Source organism: Olea europaea, chromosome 6 (genome assembly GCF_002742605.1).
Source record: "Olea europaea var. sylvestris chromosome 6, O_europaea_v1, whole genome shotgun sequence".
Lineage (NCBI taxonomy): Eukaryota > Viridiplantae > Streptophyta > Magnoliopsida > Lamiales > Oleaceae > Olea > Olea europaea.
Window position 1 is genome coordinate 5490330 of NC_036242.1, and position 19678 is coordinate 5510007.

General features: G+C 35.5%; 3 protein-coding genes across 3 annotated transcripts; 2 read left to right on the forward strand and 1 right to left on the reverse strand.

Annotated features, from left to right (window-relative positions):
- Window positions 1-6464: 6464 nt before the first annotated feature.
- Window positions 6465-8635, forward strand: LOC111396458 (protein CUP-SHAPED COTYLEDON 2-like). Its single transcript, XM_023022889.1, has 3 exons — window positions 6465-6952; window positions 7032-7315; window positions 7796-8635. The coding sequence occupies exons 1-3, from the start codon at window positions 6769-6771 to the stop codon at window positions 8345-8347; spliced, it is 1020 nt and encodes a 339-aa protein (XP_022878657.1). The 5' UTR covers window positions 6465-6768; the 3' UTR covers window positions 8348-8635.
- A 3780-nt stretch (window positions 8636-12415) lies between these two features.
- On the forward strand, window positions 12416-15816 carry LOC111395614 (30S ribosomal protein S20, chloroplastic). The gene is made up of 3 exons (XM_023021694.1): window positions 12416-12659; window positions 12781-12947; window positions 15434-15816. The coding sequence occupies exons 1-3, from the start codon at window positions 12512-12514 to the stop codon at window positions 15665-15667; spliced, it is 549 nt and encodes a 182-aa protein (XP_022877462.1). The 5' UTR covers window positions 12416-12511; the 3' UTR covers window positions 15668-15816.
- Window positions 15817-16302: 486 nt separating this feature from the next.
- Window positions 16303-18209, reverse strand: LOC111395615 (putative pentatricopeptide repeat-containing protein At3g15200). The gene has a single exon (XM_023021695.1). The coding sequence runs from the start codon at window positions 18188-18190 to the stop codon at window positions 16598-16600; it is 1593 nt and encodes a 530-aa protein (XP_022877463.1). The 5' UTR covers window positions 18191-18209; the 3' UTR covers window positions 16303-16597.
- Window positions 18210-19678: the final 1469 nt, after the last annotated feature.

Genomic DNA, 19678 nt, shown 5'->3' on the forward strand with positions numbered 1-19678 from the left:
CTTAAAGAGTTGTTAATCCTAAGAAATTTATATGGTCACGACCTTTACTGATAAATTTGCCTTCACACCCTGCAAATTCTTCAAATATATTTTTAGTTTATGTCATTACACTTTACAGCCTACCAATTTTGGACTAAGTGTAGAGAAAGGGTTTTGATACTCAAATAGGGGGTGCTCTAACAAGGGGGTGCCAAATAGGCGCCCTGTCACAGTAACATAGCACACAAAGTCATAACAACACAAATTCGAGAAAATTGTAGTGGCAGTCTTTAACTTATTAAAGTTGGGTAAACATACCTTCATATTATATTATAGCTTGGTCCTCCGTTGACATTTTCCATACATGATTCATTTAAAACGCATACGAAACGTGTTTGTTTCACATCTTAAGAGACAAAATAAATAAATATTTTCAGTAATTGCAAATTTGAAAAGAAAAGATATCCCTATTTCCCCTATTAACTGATTTATAATTTAAATACAATTTAAATTTAATAACACAAAAATAATGTATAATAGAAAAAAAATTAGGAACCTCTAAAACATTTTTCTTAAATTTAAAATTGTTAGGTTGTGATTCAAATTTCATGTGATTTTGAAGTTTGATTCATAAAGGAAACTTAGATAATTTTGGTTTGAGAGTTTGAATAGATAAGGGATCAAATTTCATCATGGATTAAGAGTTTGATTGGGATAAGGATTTTGGAATTGATGATGAAGTGTTTTGGAAACACCACAACAGAGTCGAGGCATCGTGGCATCAAAAGTTGCGAGAGAAAGTAGCAAGGTTGACAATAAGGCGCCGAGGCATCGAGTGGGTGGTGGGCAACGCAGCCTGGACAAGAGAGGATGTCTCCTTGTTTATTTATATCGCCTTTTTGTGCTTTATTTCATCCACATTTCTAAGATTTAGCTTCTATATACAATGCACAAGGTCTAAGCTGAAATAACAATCACATTATTGTAGTATACATTAGAAATTTGAGAGAATTGTTTTGATTTAGATTGAAAATATAAAATATTGTAAACACAATTTTAATTTCCTAGTAAATAAAACTCTCCTCTTCCACGTAAATCTTGTTTTCTTTGTGATTCACTATTTTCTTATTACTCATATTATTCTCATCTTTATTATTTGGTATGGTTCTCAACATTGATATCTTATTTGTTTCCAACAATTGATATTAGAGTCAAAGTTTTTTCTGATGATTTATTTGGAGGTCCATTATTAGAGTGAGGTTTGAACAAGGTTAATTGTTTCAGGGATGAGAACTATGAAATTTGAAATTCCACTTTTTGATCGCAACAATAGATTTTCTTTATGGTGGATCAAAATACAAGCAGTTATTGCTCAACTGGACTTGGATAGTACTTTATTAGGGTGGATAGAACGGCTACAACAATGACCGCAGAGGATAACCAATGCAAGGATTGAAAAGTCTTATAAAAAATATATCTTTATCTTTCTAATCAAGTTCTTCGCGACATGTTAAAGAAGAAAAGTGCCACTAGATTGTGATTAAAATCAGAACAGTTCTTGATGATAAAGAGTTTGACTAGTAAGTTAAACTTGAAACAACGCTTATATTTTTATGGCTTGACAAAAGGTGGATCTTTGAAAGATCATCTATCGATATTTCAAGGAAATCGTCACTAATTTGAAGATCATGGAGGTCAAGTACAATGAAGATGACTTACGGTTGGTATTGTTATGTTTGTCGTCGCCTTCACATATGATTCTTAGAGATACTATCATTTATAGTCTGGATACTTTCACTATTGACGAAAACATACAACATACTTTATTCTAAGGATAAAACAAAACATTTGGTAGTTAGATCTGAAGCCCAAGTAGGGGGTCTTGTCATTCGTGAGAGAAAAACAGTTAATCGTAAAAGGGCAAAGTCGAGAGTATCGATAGTGATAAAGTCTGTTGATACTTCAACAACAAGAGACATATGAAGAAGTAGTGCTATGAGTGGCGGAATAAGAATAAGTTTGCCACCACGGATCAGAATGGGCAACCAAGAAATTTTGGTGATGCCAGTCTTGCAGAAGGAGACTGTAGTAGTGGAGATATTTTGGTGATTATTGACTATGACTCCAAATTCGACGAGGATTGAATTCTTGATACAACCTGCACTTTTCATATGTGTTCTAGTTGGGATTAGTTTCTTCATATGAAATAGTTTTAAAGAGTTTCATGGTGATAAAATATGACTAGCCTTGTGAAATAACTGGTATTGATAAGGTTAGAATGAAGATGTTTGATGGGAATGGTCATGACACTTAGCTTGGTGAGACATATTCTAGGTTTAAATAGAAATATTATCTCTTTAAGAACTCATGATTCAAAATAATACATCTATGCTATGGAGTTAGAGTTCTGAAAGTTACCGAAGGTGCCAGAGTTGTGTTAAAGGGCGAAAAAAGTCCCGATTATGTGTTTTGGAAGGTTTGATGGTTAATGTGGAAATAGCTATAACTTATGGCTTGACAAGCAATAACTCAGATAGAGTTATTTATGATCTGGTTACTTGTGGTGATTCGAGTAATGATATTGAAAAACATCCCAATAGTTCAACTAGTGCTAGTTGTGATCTTCTTGCTCGTAGTGATTTGAGCAGTTTTGACAACTTAGGTGAAGTTGGGAGTGTCCATAGTGATTCGAGCAGTTTATGTGACTCGATTGGAGTTGAAAACGAATGGGATGATTCAAGCAAAGTTGGTGGACAAGATATATCTGCTAATAAACAGGGCTTGAATTTAGTTCATAGTTGCTGAGTATCCCTACAGGGGCATGATGTGCCCAAAAGGGGCATGGTGGAAGAGTTAGAAAATGACATGGAAGCATGGAAACTTAGCCCCCGTTTGGCCCCCATTAATTTTGATTATAATGGGGCGAATAGTGCTTTTTTAAAAAAAAAAAATGGATTGTTATAAAAAAATGAAAAGTTTTTGATTTACGTGTAATATTATTTTATTGAATATTGTGTGGTTGAAAGTAGGAGAGAGCAAAATTTAACTTAACTTGATGAGATGTAATTGAGGCCAAACGGGGGCTTACTTAGTTGTTATGGAATTTGTGTTAACGTGAAGTTTGTTAGGTTTTGATTCAAATTCTATGTTATTTGAAAATTTGATTCATGGATTGGGGGTTTGATTGAAATAAGGACTTTGAAATTGATGAAGGAGTAGGCGCGGCGTTGAAAGCAACAAAAGAAAGCAAAGCCGGCGTTGGGCACGCGATGGTGGCACTTGGACTAGAGAAGAGGTCTCCTAGTTGGGTTGAACATGGTTCAATTCAGTTCGATTTTAACAAGAACCAAATCGGATCCAAAATTTTCAGGTATTTAGTAAGTGGAACTGTTAGGTTCAAATTTAATTATGGAACCGTTCGAGTTCGGTTCCATTCTGTTCGATTAGATTCATTCGGTTCCAAAATTTCGTATTATAATTAAAATTTTTAATATTTATAAGGTTACATTAATTCAACTAATGATATGTTCAATTTTAGCTTTTAAAAAATAACGTAGTCCAATCTTATGTGTCTTTTGCATCCCTCTTTTTTGTGTTCTTCATAAATTTGATTGTTAAAATCACAGGAAGAGAAATATAGTGAGCTCAAAAAAATTAAGAAACGCGTTGTGGAGCTTCAATTCAATATCTCCAAAACGGTAGAAACGGCACTACATTAAAGTAACAAATTTGGATAAAACTTAGGTCAATTTAATTAAGTTGGATTTGAACTGAAAATTAGAAATAGGAAAATCATAGTTTTGACTTCGAGCTAAATTAACTAGTTGCTAATTTATTTAGAAAAATAAATAATTTGGGTTATTTAAAATAAATTAATTAAAAAAATTAAGAAAATTTGGTTCTTATTAGATCTTTTGATTCTCGATCTAGCACCGAGAACCGAACCAAATTCGTCGATTATCAATTCAGATACTTGTTCGAATATTTAACTTAAGAAGAACTACTCGGTTCAAGAGTTTTGTCCAACCTTACTCCTAGTTGATTTCTATCGCATTTTTTGTGTTTTACTTCATCCATAACTCCAAGATTTGACTATATATACCCACAAGGTATAGGTTCTTCATAAGTTCAAATAACAATTAGATCATTGTAGTATACATCAAATCTTATAAATGCAGTTTTATTTTCTTGGAATATGAAATTCTCCTCTTCTTCCATGTAAATCTAGTTTTCTTTGCAATCCATTATATACATATTGCCCATATTATTTTTGTCTTTATTATTTGATCCAATTCTCAACAATTGATATAGAGCGATTCTCGTATCTTATTCGTTTCCAACAAACAAGTATGTTGACTCCAAACGTGTCCCAAACTTTCATCCACGTGCCACTGGGTCCCCCATAAATGAATAAACCAGATTGAAGGTTATGGGCTCGAGAAGAAAAGATTTTCTCTCATTCTTTCAATCTCATTTTTCAGCTTTTAACATACAAAAATCAAAAGAAAAAATTCCAACTTTTTCCCATGAATCAAATCTTCTTTACCAGTACCATTACCACACTGCATGTAATATTTATGGGTTTTGGTTAACAACTACCCTCAGCCTTTCTGCTACTTCCATCAAACTGTGTAAACTTCAAATTTTACACTGCCTCTGTGTTGCAGTTAGGTCATAGATTTGCTCAGTATTAATGCAACTAATAGTGTATTGTTTGGTGCATACTTCTGCAACTTAAAAGCATTATGCATATTTTATACTAGTTATCTGCCCTATTACATGAAAATGATTAAACAGAAGATACATTTGAGGAAAAGCTTTGGTTTTTTTGATAGGAGGAAAAGCTTTTGTTTGCTTTACAAATATACAACGCAGTGGTGTCATTGTTGTTGTTGTTGTTATTAAGATGGTTTAAAGATAATACAAAAAGTCTGTTAAATCAGTCGAATCAGTGAATATATAAGTCAGAGGGAGTAGGACACAAAGTGGAAAAAGTCAAAAGAGAATAGCTTCTTTTCCCTGTCCTTGAATTTGATTGACAATTATACTTTGTTTTTGGTTTTTGTCCGTGTATATAAGAGATAAAAGTTTGTTTAATTATGTTGAATTTCTCTTAATTGTACTTTGAAAAATACCTAAAATTATTTACAAATACAAACCTACACCTTCAAAATTTTTTTGCACGATATATGTTTCTGTTTGATAGAGATCAAAATTTCAATTTTAATCCAAATCAAAGTCAACAATTAATTTTAATTATATATTTCATAAAATTCACAGTTTTTCAATCATATATTTTATCAATTTTTATCAGAATCTATTAAAAATCTGATTTTAATCCTCAACAAATAGAGGCTAGTTCTATGTTCATTTGCATGTAGGTGTATGCTGCAAGTGCATTTTCCAAGTTTAGTTTGTAGATTGAATATCCAAAATTGTTAATAAAATTTGTAGCTCAATTGAATTGGTTGAAATAATTATAAAAACACTACTTTGACAGAATTTGTCCATTTGAGAGAAAAACAAGTTTGCATCTATTAAAACAAGTTTTTACTTAAACGAACTCATAAAGTTAGTAATTAATAGTACGTAAAGTTGTAAGAAAAATAGTTTGAGTAGTAAACTGGCACTAACAATGAATTGTAGAGAACTTATTGAATGATAGTGTTGACTAATAACAGCACTCTGTTATCTAAGGTGTCAAAGAATTTGACGGCATAGTAGAACTAAAACTTTATTTGAAATGTCAACACTAGTCAATATTTTCCTGTCTATACTCAAATGCATCTCCTCATGAAGTTCTTGTACACTACTCAAGGTGTATAGGTCCTCGTTCAACCCAAATGAACACAATAATCATTTGACAATTTATTGATTAATTCTCAAAACTCATATGACTTCTATCATCCTCAATACGATATACACTCTGTTACTAATCACAAATCAATTATTTTCTTTAAAAAAATATTTTTTTAGTTATTAGTTCAATCAATATAATATTAAGTGAAAGATTGGAGAAAAACAAAGACAAGGATTTACATTGTCACTGTCCAGACGATTATTATTGAGTTAAATCATTTTGTTGGATGTGCCCACCTATTTGAAAGATACAGTGTTGACAGCAGACGATTAGATGCAAAAAATTGCCTATTTTATAAAATGATCTAATTTGTGATATTCTGTTAAGAGAGTGGACAAAATATTTTGTGCATAATTCATTATTATTTTATCTTGTACTGTTGTTCTGCACTGCTTACATCTATGTATCAGCTTTATCGATCCGATTCCCATGGTGAAAAATCCAAACCTCTTCTCTCCTTGCTCATTTTCTCCCGCTCCTTAAACTACTATCTGTTCCCTTCCTCTCATTTTTTCTTCACTGACATAAGTAGGAATACCTGCACACTTCCTCACGCACGCACGCACGCATACTTCTATTTTCTTTGCTCTTCAAATAGATACATACACTATACATATACAATCTTCATCTTCTCTCTCTAGACTCTGTACCTATCTCTCTCTCTCTCTAGACATATGATAGAGTGATCAGCAGAGGACAGCCCAGAAATGCAGATTTTCCAGCAATATCATACCTTGTTATTTCGCCTTATCTTGATCCATCAAATCCCCGTGAACGCCACTCCCTTATAATACTCCACCTCTCTGTTAAACCAATTACAAAACCTTACGAACAGTTCCAATTTCCAACCCCGTTGGTAAATCATCGTAATGTTTCTATTTCTCCAGTGTGCTTAGTGATTTCTTGTCTTCAGATAATTTGTTTGATCAATGGAGAACTTTTACTGTGTTGATAGCAGCAATGATTCACATTTGCCTCCGGGGTTTAGATTCCACCCTACTGATGAAGAACTGATCACTTACTATCTTCTGAAGAAGGTTCTTGACTGTAGCTTCACTAGTAGAGCCCTTGCTGAAGTTGATCTTAACAAGTGTGAGCCCTGGCAACTTCCTGGTAAGTTTTTCCTCAAAACTGTGTTGTACATGTTTGCTCTCTTGTTTATTTGTTATTTTAAGTCCAACGTTTTGTATAGGGAAAGCTAAGATGGGAGAAAAAGAATGGTACTTCTTCAGCCTCCGTGATCGGAAATATCCAACTGGGTTAAGGACTAATCGCGCAACAGAAGCTGGATACTGGAAGGCCACTGGAAAAGACAGGGAAATTTACAGCTCAAAGACTTGCTCACTGGTGGGAATGAAGAAAACCCTAGTTTTCTACCGTGGAAGAGCTCCAAAGGGTGAAAAGAGCAACTGGGTTATGCATGAGTATCGCCTTGAAGGCAAATTAGCTTATCACTACTTGTCTAGAAATTCCAAGGTACAAAATTGAAAATCAATTGTGTTTAACCTATTGTTAGTAACCATTAACCTTAAATATGCTGATACTGTATTGGTTTCTGGGTTGTCTGTTCGAATACAGCAGCTAATTATGTCCAATATCCCAACATTTTGTCTATCATCTCTTGCAGAAAGATAATTTTCAAATGAATTTCCCTTTCAAAATCTCGAACAACCATAATTTCGTACGCAATAATTCATAATGATAGTTTGTATTGATTTTTAAGCGGAAAGATCTGTTGTATTATCCTTGTCTGTACAGTACATATCATATTACTTTGCATGGTACATTCATATCTTCATAATCATGAAGACTTCATAATCATGAAGAATCAAGAATAAATTTTCACCCATTTTTCATGTTCTAAAAGTGTAATTTAAACCTAATCAAATCTTTATTTTTACGTGGAGAGAATGTCTCAAAAGAATGATGTGATATTTGTCACTGTTTGACATCCAGGATGAGTGGGTAATTTCTCGAGTGTTTCAGAAGAGCGGCCCAGGTAGCGCCACAAGCGGTGGCAAGAAGCGGCTGACCACCTGCATGAACCCTTTTTCTGAAGTTAGCTCTTCCTCTTCAGTTTCTCTGCCGCCGCTCCTTGGATCCGCAGCTGCAATCACTGAACATGATAGCAGCTCCTACGATGCCAACGCCACTAATGCCAATGAGCACGTGCCCTGTTTCTCCACCGCAGCACCACCGAGTTTCAACTACGACTCTCTCTTCGAGCTGCCACCGGCCACCTCCCAGAATATGTTTATCGCAGGTCACTCATCTTCTTCACCAGGTTTTCCCAAAAACATTGGTGGAATCTCGTCTTTTCCCAATTTGAGGTCTCTCCAAGAAAATCTTCAGCTACCTTTCTTTTTCTCCGCTCTGGCTCCTCCAACAATGCACGGCGGCACCAGTGATCAGATGACTGGTTATGGCCCTGTTAACCACTGGTCGTCACCGGAGAATCAGAAAATGGGTCCCACTTCCACCGAGCTCGACTGCGTGTGGAATTACTAATCGAAAAATCTTGCCGATCAGAATTTGTAATCTTGTTCCGATGGATTCTCAATTATATTAGGGTTTTAAATATTAGCTTTGCTATTATCTGTAGGATCTTTTTATAATGCATGGAAGTTGTTTGGTATGTTCTATTTCATTGAAAAGTCCTTATTATTACTGACTTTGTCGTCCTCGAGCGTCCTCGGGCGAGAGCTAATAGGAAGAGAACTGGCTCGATGTCTCACTATTTAGAAATTCCGCACAATTTATTGCATTATGTTCTTATGTAGCACATGGTCCCTTGTACACGTTGTCCTAATGTAACCAATGTTGTGGCCTACCTGTTTTGAATAGTAATTGCAAGATCGTGTTCTTAGTAAGGATTGTGATTGTGATTGAAAAATGCTTGTCCGTGCATAATATTTTCTTATGTAGTAAATCATTTTGTAAGTTGTTAGGTACATGTAGCACAATCTGTGCGTATTAATGATGAATCATTGTTAGTTTAGGTCGTTATTAGTTCGTGATTGTTGTGATGTATTTTCGTGTATTGGATTATAAATTAGGGGGTCTAAGAACATTCATCTTGATCAGTGAATAGAGAATGATACCATGATAGTATGAACATTCAAATCAATAGGTAAAGCGAAGATGATTTACACTAGATTTGTGTAAAGACCATTTTTGAGACGAGGGATTGTAACGTCTATAGAATATTTAGGGAGTATTGTCGATCTAAATTGTTGAGATATACTTTCTTATTTTGAACTTGATGTTCAAGCAAGTCAAGTTGTCTTGACATCTTTGTATGGTTATTTTAGAGCTTCTCTCGTCAACTGTAAGAATTTGATGTCGCTTTTAATGTCACTCAAATGAGTAATTCTATACAATCGATTAAACATGAAATGAATAGTAATAGATACCAATTATAAAAATCATCGTACGTACATCTCTCACTAAAATGAGTGTACAAAATTGGTTATAATTTCACAAGGAAGACTTTTCACGAAAGTGAATGACCTGTAAGATGAATTTACATAATTGATTATAATGCAGGCCTTTCATGAGCAATGTGCAATACAATCAGATTTTATATTACGTTATAAGATGAATTTTAGTACTAATTTAGTAAAGCTTTTGTTTGCTAAAAAACTAATCAAATCTTATTTTTAATCATACACTTCATTAAACTCACGACTTTTATTCACTTTTCAACTCAAATTTTATAAAACCAACTAACTTTTATCAACTTTTAACAACATCACACGACCCTAACCCAAGTGACTCGACTAAAATCCCCAAACACTACTAGCTATAATCAACATAAGAGGAGCTTAAAAAATTCATGATGATTGATGACGACAAGTTTTGTTATATTGTTTTCAACGGATTGCGTGATGAATTCAAAATTCAGCAATGCAATGAGTTGGCCTCCACTTTGGGTGTGTGGACAAATGCACATATGTCAAATTTCACGTATAATGGCAATGCACGCTATATGCCAAATATGTGCAAATCCTTTGGATTTCATTATGATGAAAAGAGGGAGATTGTCTGCAGAATGGCAAAAATACACAACACCAATTTACTTATTTGTATACAAAATTATCAACAGGGCGAAAGTGGAAACATCAAAAACATGGATTTGGAAGGGGTGGGGCAGGGTGAAGTTAATTATTTCATTACATATTGAAGTTTGTTCATTGTCAAGTTTTATTCATTGTACTTTGAATTGTTTTCAAATGATCGCTGAACTTACATAAGTTGCACTCCATCCATTATCCACGAAGTTATCGATACTTGAGAAGCCTACGTGGACAAACGAAATATGATATGGCACGTTGATAGTGTTAAAACTGTCAAACAAGCACTATGTGACTTTCACGTTTAAAGAGTTAATTGTTTCATTATACATTGAACGTTGTTCATCGTCATGTAACGTTTTACTTACTGTACTTTGAATTGCTTTGAAATGATTGCTGAACTTGCACAATTTGCACTCCATTCATCACCCATAAAGTTATCGTTGCCTTCTTTTTGATTCACAATCTTTTAGGATTGAGCAAATATCTAAATACAATAGGAAATGAATCAAAAAAATTATTTTCCTCTTAAGATGTACTTTTTTTTTTTTTTTTTTCTGGTTTTATTGAATTGTACATCATTTTAGGCTGGGGATTGGACTTGTCATGAGGAAGGTAAACTCTTGACAGACAAGAGGCTATGGGGTATCAATGGGTCCACTCGGGGGAGAATCGATGTAGTTCATACTAAAAAATTATGACCAAATGACATGTTGGGTTTGTTAAATTGAAAATAGATTTAACAAGAAAATAATCACGAGTCGACTACTAGGATTTTTATTTATTTTTTATTTTTAGCTTTTGATTAATAAAATAATTTGGAGCATGCTTGAAGTATGAATGGGTCCAAGGTGATGGGATTGTGGTAGATAGTCAATTAGCCATGCTTTATTTTGGGTGATGCAAGATGGATGTATTTGTGTCATGAAATATAATTTTTAAATAAAATGGTAACAATATCTTGCATCAATAATAAAAAAAAAAGGTTGAACCTCAATCTTGAGGGCCCCCACCACCCCGCCCTAGAGCTTTGTGAGGGAGGTAAATCGCAGGATGTGCCCCAATAGTTCAGGGAATAAAAGCTGCATGTACACTGCGCCTACAAGGAGTTCAATTCCATGTTTCAGAAATCGAACCCCTACACTGCGACTGTCAGCAAGGCGTGAGATAACCTCACTCCTATCCATTGCACCACGAGACTATGCCCCGAGGGCTTATATCTTGCATCAATTGATATCAAGGCTGGAGGTTCGTGTATCAACTGATGTTGGTGCATTCCCGTGGAGTGAGTGGACATTGCATGAGCATTCTTGCAACGGCGTAGATCCAAGGGAATTAGCTTGGGTGAATTTTCGAACATGATTCCAAGTGATATTTAATGACATGCATTTATTTTATGAGCTATAATTTTTAATCAAAATGGGACGATACATACATTAAGAATAGTAAAAATAACCTATACACTAACTTGACCACACAGGCGATGTGAAAAGTTAGCTATTTCCATGGATAAATGAGAATTTAGGGATAGTAATGGATCGAGTCGAGCCGGCTCGGCCCTTTTACCCACGAGCTCGTTGCTCGGGGGAGAGCTTGGCGTGAGCTCAGGAGCTCGTGGGCCGAGTTGAGCCGCCCGCGAACTAGGGATTTTTAAAATTTTTAAATTTATTTTTTTTGGGTAAATTTGCACATTTTTGGACCTTTTTCAAAAAAAAAAAAAATCATATTTTTTGACGAGCCCATGAGCTCGTCAAAATGGCTCGTGGGAAATGATGAGCGGAGCTGCCCATGGCTGGGTTTTAACAAGCCGTTCGGTCCATTTGACATCCTTATAAGAGTCGACTTACATAAAATAATATATGCTTACAATTATTTGAAATTTTACAGAACAAGTATTAAATGCTAAATTTGTATGGGCTTACAAAGTGGGCTCGATGATTATGGAAGCCCATGTATACTCTTACCACAACCCATTACAAGAGATTGCTTCTCTATAAACCTTTTAATTTTTTGAGCCAACTAAATGACAAATCTAATTAAATATATGAATTATTGATTTATGCCCTATAACACGATCACCCGTTGATTTAAATAGCATTAACTCATTTCTATTAGTTGACAGATTCGATAGTGTCAAATTAGATGATCTTACCAAAATTGTCACATCCAACTCGTTTGCCATGAACACAATTCCTCGCAAATTACATAGTTGATTTGCAATGGATACTTCGACTATTGTTTCTTGATAGATCTCGATGGCATAAATTTTCCTTGCATGATAACTCCCAATATAAAACACTTGGTGTGCCGATTTTATACAAAATCATGGAAAAATAATTGAGTTATTTTATTAATCACACTCCTGTCACTCGTTTTTTAGAACAAGCCGTCAAGCTCTTTTCAAGATAAGTAATTATATAACTTACTAGCAATAAGTAAAGCCAAATTTGTCGTTTCACTGTCTGTCCATTTTCCCAAACAAGGCCCAAATTCATATTAATGTGAAGTGAATTGTCCCGTGGATAACATTGATAAGCAACAACGGGAGAATTTCTTCTTCAATTTCCTTCGGTATTGGGCGTCACGCACTCGCACAGAGATGGCTGTAGCAGTGATTCATAGCATATCGCGTGGCCTTCCCGGTAAGATCCAGAGTCTCTCTCTCAGTAGCACTCCAACTGCCGCTAGCGCCGCCTTCAGGCCACTCAGCTTTTCCTCGACCACTTCCTTCAGCCTTTTTTCCAAAGGTTAGCAAAAAATAGGAAACCCATTTCCAATATTCCATTTTTGTTAGCTTAAACTTGTGGGTTTGTTGTTTTATTTGATGTAGAACTCGACATTTTACCAAGTGTTTTTGATTTTGGGTAGGACTGGTCTTGGTAAGCCCGGTTCAAATGCCACTCCGGCGATCCATTGTGTGTGAAGCTGCACCTAAGAAAAAGGCGGACTCTGCTGCGAAAAGGGCTCGACAAGCTGAGAAGAGGCGGGTTTATAACAAGGCACGGAAATCTGAGATCAGAACTCGGATGAAAAAGGTTAATTTGCTTTGTTTCAAGCTCAATTTGCGTAATCAAGAATATTTCTAGCAATCTGTTTTCCAATTATCCAGTGATTCTCTGATTTTTGGAGTTGCATAGATTGGGTTTGCTGTTAGATTATTTTACATTCTCGACACAATTAATCTACTATATATGTGAAATTCAATGTAAGTCTTAACTGTCTAAGTATTAGAATATGCCTATTAAGCCATAGGGAGTCTTAAGAGGTCTCCTTTGCAAGCCTTACTAGCGTTTACACTTCGCAACTTGAGGGCTTTTGGCCTTTTTTGAGGGTTGAAATGGGAAAAAGTAGCTTCTCAGATGTGATATGTACAAAACTTCCTTGCAAATTTCAATTTTAACTTCAAAATCTGTTTGTTTTTTATTTGTTTAATTCTTATTGTGGAACATCAACAAAAGCATTACTTGTGAGAATTAAACACTAGGCCACGTGCAGCAACTTATAGCCTGGTACTAAAGCCTTTAAGCTGTATGTGATGCAACAAACATAATTTAATAGTTCATCGACTTGTATAATTTTTTTGTAATATATTATGCAAGATTATATGCTGAAAGCATGTCTCAACAATATTCAAAAATCTGCTAACTTGACTTTAGTCGTGCTCATGTGTCATGCATTTAGAGCAAATCAGTTGATCTCCAAAATTCTAGCTCAATAGGGGTCGAGTTGACCCCTTCATTCGCATACAATTTTTTATTTTTACTTTTTTGGCCTTTTGGGCTGCTCAGAAGAGTTCAGGAAAGGCACAAGTATTTTTGAGGATACTCAACTCACAAATTTGGACGTCTGCATGCTTCTTGTTTCTGATGGAGAGTGCAAGTGTAAACATCCCTTTGTTTCAGGCTTGTGCCTGTATATAATTGCTTATTGCTGGCTTAAGGATCCATGGTAGCTATACGGCCTAAACATTGGATTTGAACTCCTAGAATCTATGGTAAAATGCTTCGTTGGACGTATACTTGGTACTCATTTATCATCTATACACATGTTTTGCAGCATGCAAATTGGGGAGTGTTTTATAAGTATTATAATAATCTAGAAATGTGAAAAACTGTGAATAATTAATTATCTTTTAAGTGTAAAGCAGCAAGATATAATTCTATCTATTAACTGAATATAAATGCCAGTAAGTTTTATGGTGATGTCTTTCCTATAGATATGGTTAGTTGCTGGTTTAATAACCAAAGCAACCATAATTTGACTTTTCTATGGACTTGAAAATCTAATTTTCGTGAAAGAGGTAAAAAGACAGCAGATGGATGTTTGAAATATTTAGTTCTAATTGTTGGTTTGATAACCCCAAGATCATGATTTGTCAACAGTGCCAAGGGAAATCCCTTGTCCACTTTTTTGGATGTTCGAGGTCAATGTTTGTAACTTATTATTAATTTGAAGAGGTAGACAAAACATGCAGAATAATACATACTGGGCTAGTTGTTGGTTTGATACCCCATGGTATCATGATTTGTCATAATACCTGCACTAATTGCCATGCCCCTCTCCCTGATGTGCTCTGATATTATCTAATCTACCGATGGGGCTCGGCCAAGCCCATCCCCGACCACACCTAGTGACAGGTGAGTATTTTATGGGGGGAGAGAGAGAGAGATCTATCAATAACAAAGCTGCTTAAAACACTATTAAGTTGGTTAGATATACAAATTGATGCAGTTCTGTTGCAGAGTATAAGTATTCCAGTTGAAGCTTTAAATTGGAGATTACCAGATTGGGATGCTTCTGGAAAATGCATAACTGCTGAATTGGAAATAAACATTGACTGAAACATGAACAGGAAATTTAGATGAGAGCCCTCTCTCAGGGCATGAGAAGTTTTCTGTCTTGATCATGTCGTGAAAGTGAAGGCACTTAACTAATCGCATGATTTGCGCAAATTGTACTTTTGAAGACCAATAATTGAATAAAATCACTGCTGTCATAAATTTGCATAACCATTTACTGCATTACTCGAGTCCCCCTAAAACAACGTGAATACCATGACAATTCTTACAGATAAGTACTGAAGGAAGAAATATATTTTAAAACTATGTTGTATATTTGTGCTCGTGCATGAAATTTTTGACTTGCTGATGAGAGAACAATGCATGTTGCAGAGAAAAGCACGAGGACAGTTGCACAATGATGTGTATAACAATGCCTTTGTCTAGCACAAGTTTATATTATAAGAACAATTTTTAAGGAAGCTCTAGTTTTGTTGCATAATTGTTGATGTGAAGTGATATTTTCTTTTTTTTTTTAATAGTTAGTGTAAAGGTGTTGAGGTTGAAATGCTATGAAATATGTTTTTTCCTTGAGCCAATGGCCTTATTTTTGAAAGTCATTAAATTACTTATTTGAGGAGACATATAGAACTGTGTATCGGCTGGTGATTTCCATGGTCTTGAGTTGTAAATTGTTGGATTTGGCTATTTCTGCTATTTAAATTCGTTTCTTGCATTATCAGGTTCTAGAAGCGCTTGATGTTCTTGGAAAGAAGCCTGAGGCTCAAGCTGAAGAAGTTCTTCCCATTGAGATGCTGATTGCAGAGGCATATTCTGTCATTGATAAAGCTGTGAAAGTTGGAACTCTTCATCGGAATACAGGAGCAAGGACAAAGTCCCGACTTGCTAGAAGAAAGAAAGCCATTGAGATTCAACGCGGCTGGTTTACACCTGCAGCTTCAGCTCCTTCAGCATAATGTTCATCGTTTATGTGATGTATATGTCTAGTGTAATCAGTTCATTATTTTTTGCTAACTGAGATTTTGATCATGAGATGTTGCCATGTTTCGTAATATATCACTCACAACTTGGCTCAAATTTTCTATAAATTATCTTTCAACTTCCAGTGTTGGTGGATGGATTGATGATTTTACCTCTTTATTCTAAGATATGTTATGGCGGATTTCCAGTCTATAGTTATGATATGTTTGGTACATTTACCGGCTGTTTGCTCCTCATTCTTTTCCATCCAATTCTCATTTTGCACTCTCATTTTCAACTTTTGTGGGTCCCCCATGTTCGAATTTAGTGGACATTTAATTCCTTATCGGTACATCCCTCTGACATGTGCACAGACAAGCCACAAATAAAATGTTGATTTTCATCTATGCCCTTGCCATATATTTTTGTTTAGGATGTTTGAGTGAGACAATGAGGGTAAACTAGTCCATATTTATTTCCAACAGCCCCGTCATATACATTCAATTCTGACAATCTGAAGACTCTAATTTTGAAATATTTTTGCTACTGTAGCAAAATGAGATGTGAAGAAAAAATTGGAAAAGAATGGAGCTCAAACAGCTGCTTAATTGCACTGGACAAGATTAGGGAATAATTAAAGGAGTAAAAACTCACATTTCCTATGTAGTAATGTTCAATAATGTGTACAAATAAATCTTCCGTAAATAGAGCATTAGAATAAATACATATCGAAAAGCTTCTTTGGTGTCCACAATTTGAACCTAATGCATAACCAGAGATGCTCGAGTTGCCCGGTGACAAATCTCAGGCAAACACAAACATTTATCACAAAGCTGTATCCATTTCTCAGCCTCTTCTATTCCTCTATTGTATCCTGCGTGAACACTTAGATTAACTGTTTCTATTCATCGTCCCATCTCCTCGACCTATTCTCCCTCTTTCAATTTTGTGTTCATGGCATCCACCAATAACTTCGTCCTTGGTTCTGCCATCATTCCCTTTGACACCATATCAATATAATAACTCAACGCATCCTCTGTCCTTCCCTTCTCATAAAGGCCATGAACCATGATCGTATAAGATCTCTGATCCGGTCCCAATCCACTCCTCTCCATCCCGTCCCAAGTATCTTTCACCCGCTTTTCATCTCCCCAGTGAACAAACAACCTCAAAATCAAGTTGTAAGTATCACCAAGCAATGCACATCCACTCTTTTCCATCCTCCCCAAAATCTTATCAACTTCCTCGGGCTTCTTAACATTCTTCAGCAAATGACTGTAAGTTAAAGCATTCGGTAAGCAATACCCTCCCTTATCTTCCATCTCATCTAACAACTCATAAACTTTCTCCATCCTCCTAATTTTACACAAATGCTTAATTAGAGAATTATAAGTAGCAACATTTGGTGAACAATCCATCCCATTCATCTCGCGGAAAATTGCTAATGCCTCGGAAATTCTCTTCTTGAAACACAATCCGTCGATGATACAGTTGCAAATAGCCACGTCTGGCCAACATCCCTTCTCCTGCATTGACCTAAACAACTTCACTGCACTACTTATCTTCCCTGACTTGCTCAATGCATTAATATAAATCCCACAAGTAAATATATCTGGTTTGCACCTTGACGCCATGATAATCTTCCAAAACCTCTTGGCATCTGGTAAACTACCCAGAACACACCATCCATTCAGAATGATATTCCATGTCTTAATATCGTCCCTAAACTCGCTTCTCTTATTGTGGAACAATAATTCGGCTTCCTCCACGTGCTTGTACCGACATAATGACAATAAAAGCGTCTGAAAACCGATCAAGTCTTGCTGTAAACCAAACTCTTTTCTCTTGTAGAAAAATTCGACCGCTTCCTCGACTTTATGTGCGGAAGCATACCTATGTGTCACAACTCCGTATGTTCGCTCATCTATCAAATTTTTCCTCTTAGACATTTCGTCGAGCACTTGGGAAAGCTCTTCAAAGCGTTTCATTCGGCCAAGAATATCAAGCATTTCGTTAAAAATGCAGGTATTTGGGAAAAACCCATGTGCATTTTTCACATTAATAACCCAACCGAAGAACGCGTAAGCCACTTTCCAATCCGAGCGGTGCCGTTTCAGCACGTTGAGTACTAACTCTTCTGATAAAGAGAGAGTGCATTTTGCAAGAGACTGCTGGATATCTTCTACTGATTTATGGGACTGAAGCTTGAGAATGGCTTGAATTTTTACAGCTTCATTTTCAATATATGAATCCGAATATCCGTTTGATGAGATGGCGGAAGCATAACCAGATTTGAAAAACTTCGTGCTAATTTGGGTTTGGTGATGGTGATAATTTTGAGCTCGGATTAAAAATGGATGGATTTTTCTTGAAATGACGAAGGGAACATTTGTGGGTTGTGAACTGAAATCAAATTCCAATAAGCCTTGGATTTTCCAGGATGATTTTGTCAACAGTTGGAATCTGGAATGCATAATCTGTATATCGATATACAGAAGTTCTGTAACAGAACTCATCATTTGGACTTCCAAGATGGGGTACTTTTAAAGAATTAAGCCCCACAGGCCCCTTTGCCTGTGCAGCGGCTCTCACATGGGGTGGATCCCGACCCTATCCCATGTGTGTGCACAGACTCTGTGTAAACGGGTTTCAGGTAGCACAGTTGACTTTTAAAAATGGCGTTGTCAAAGATGGGAAATTCAACTTTGACTAGTTCAATTCTTAAAATTATGACAATGATCTATTGAGTGTTAAAAGACAAAAATACTCTAAAGTGTATTTATGACAATGATCTATTATGTAATTACAAACGAATGTTTTGTTTAAAAGACATTATTACCCTTTCGTTAATAAATAAAAATCAAACAATTCCCACTTAAAATATCAAAATCAGCAAACTTCTCATTTTTGTTCACTCAAACACAGAAAAAAACACTTTCATCTTTCATCTGCTTCAACCTCAAGATTTGAAAAATTCATCGAATGCAGTAGCTGAAATTTTTTTATATCAATCTCATCAGATCAGTAAGTTTATAATACGCACATTTAATTTTGTTTTCGTTAAATAATTTTACATTTGTATAGATAAAATCTATTTCGACATATAATGTTAATGTAGATAGTTTTGTTAATAGATCTATGAAAAACTTTAAGCCTTTGACGAGAAAAAATTCATCGGCATTAATATTGAAAAATTAATCTGCAAAAGTTTGGTGTGTATATTCTGCTGAATAGCGAATTTGAATTGTCGACTGTCCAATTAACAGTTGAAAAAACTTGGCTGGACAGTCGGACTATTTAACAGCTGGCTGGACAGTTGGCAGGAAGAGCCGAGCCAACTGTCCAGTCGACTCGAATAGCCGGCTGTTTTGAATATTTTATTTTTTTTCTATTTCGTTCGATATTTTCTTGTAATTAAAAATTATTTTTCGTCATGCAGATATGATTGTAGTCCCAATTTGTTACTTTGGTGATTTCGAATTGAGCGAAAGAGATCGATGGGTATGGAAATGGACAAGCGATAAACGTGGTGGTATCCCAATTTTCATAACAGAAACAACAACGTATGCAGGACTCTATATTCTTTTACAGAACAAGCTAAATGTCGATCTCTCTCAGTATGACATGGAATTGAAATTAGGAAGTTCCGAGTCCACCTATGACGATTTCTTCTGATATTGAAGTGAATTATCTGTTTGAAATGAATAATAGACACTTGACTCCTATTTGTGTGACTTTAGTGAGGAAGGATGTCGTCGAAAGTGAACAATTAGACTCAGATGGAGAGGATAACAATGCTAATGATTTTTGGGATACGGTCTACATAGCTCGTGAAGATGATACGGTTATTTTAGAGATAGTTACTCACAGAATTTCGTCCATGGTTCATGACAATGAGTGTGAAAATGCAAATACTTTTATAGATGAGGATTTGATCGCTTTATCCCGACAGAGACATGAGCGGGGTGGGACCTTAGGGGTTGGATCGAGTGGATCGTCCTTTAACT

Bases quoted from the DNA above. Each gene is read 5' to 3' on its own strand.
- LOC111396458 (XM_023022889.1), top strand. From the start codon at position 6,769: ATGGAGAACTTTTACTGTGTTGATAGCAGCAATGATTCACATTTGCCT. The intron at 6,953-7,031 runs GTAAGTTTTTCC...CGTTTTGTATAG, and splicing joins TGAGCCCTGGCAACTTCCTG to GGAAAGCTAAGATGGGAGAA. The intron at 7,316-7,795 runs GTACAAAATTGA...TTTGACATCCAG, and splicing joins ACTTGTCTAGAAATTCCAAG to GATGAGTGGGTAATTTCTCG.
- LOC111395615 (XM_023021695.1), bottom strand. From the start codon at position 18,190: ATGATGAGTTCTGTTACAGAACTTCTGTATATCGATATACAGATTATG.
- LOC111395614 (XM_023021694.1), top strand. From the start codon at position 12,512: ATGGCTGTAGCAGTGATTCATAGCATATCGCGTGGCCTTCCCGGTAAG. The intron at 12,660-12,780 runs GTTAGCAAAAAA...GATTTTGGGTAG, and splicing joins CTTCAGCCTTTTTTCCAAAG to GACTGGTCTTGGTAAGCCCG. The intron at 12,948-15,433 runs GTTAATTTGCTT...TTGCATTATCAG, and splicing joins TCAGAACTCGGATGAAAAAG to GTTCTAGAAGCGCTTGATGT.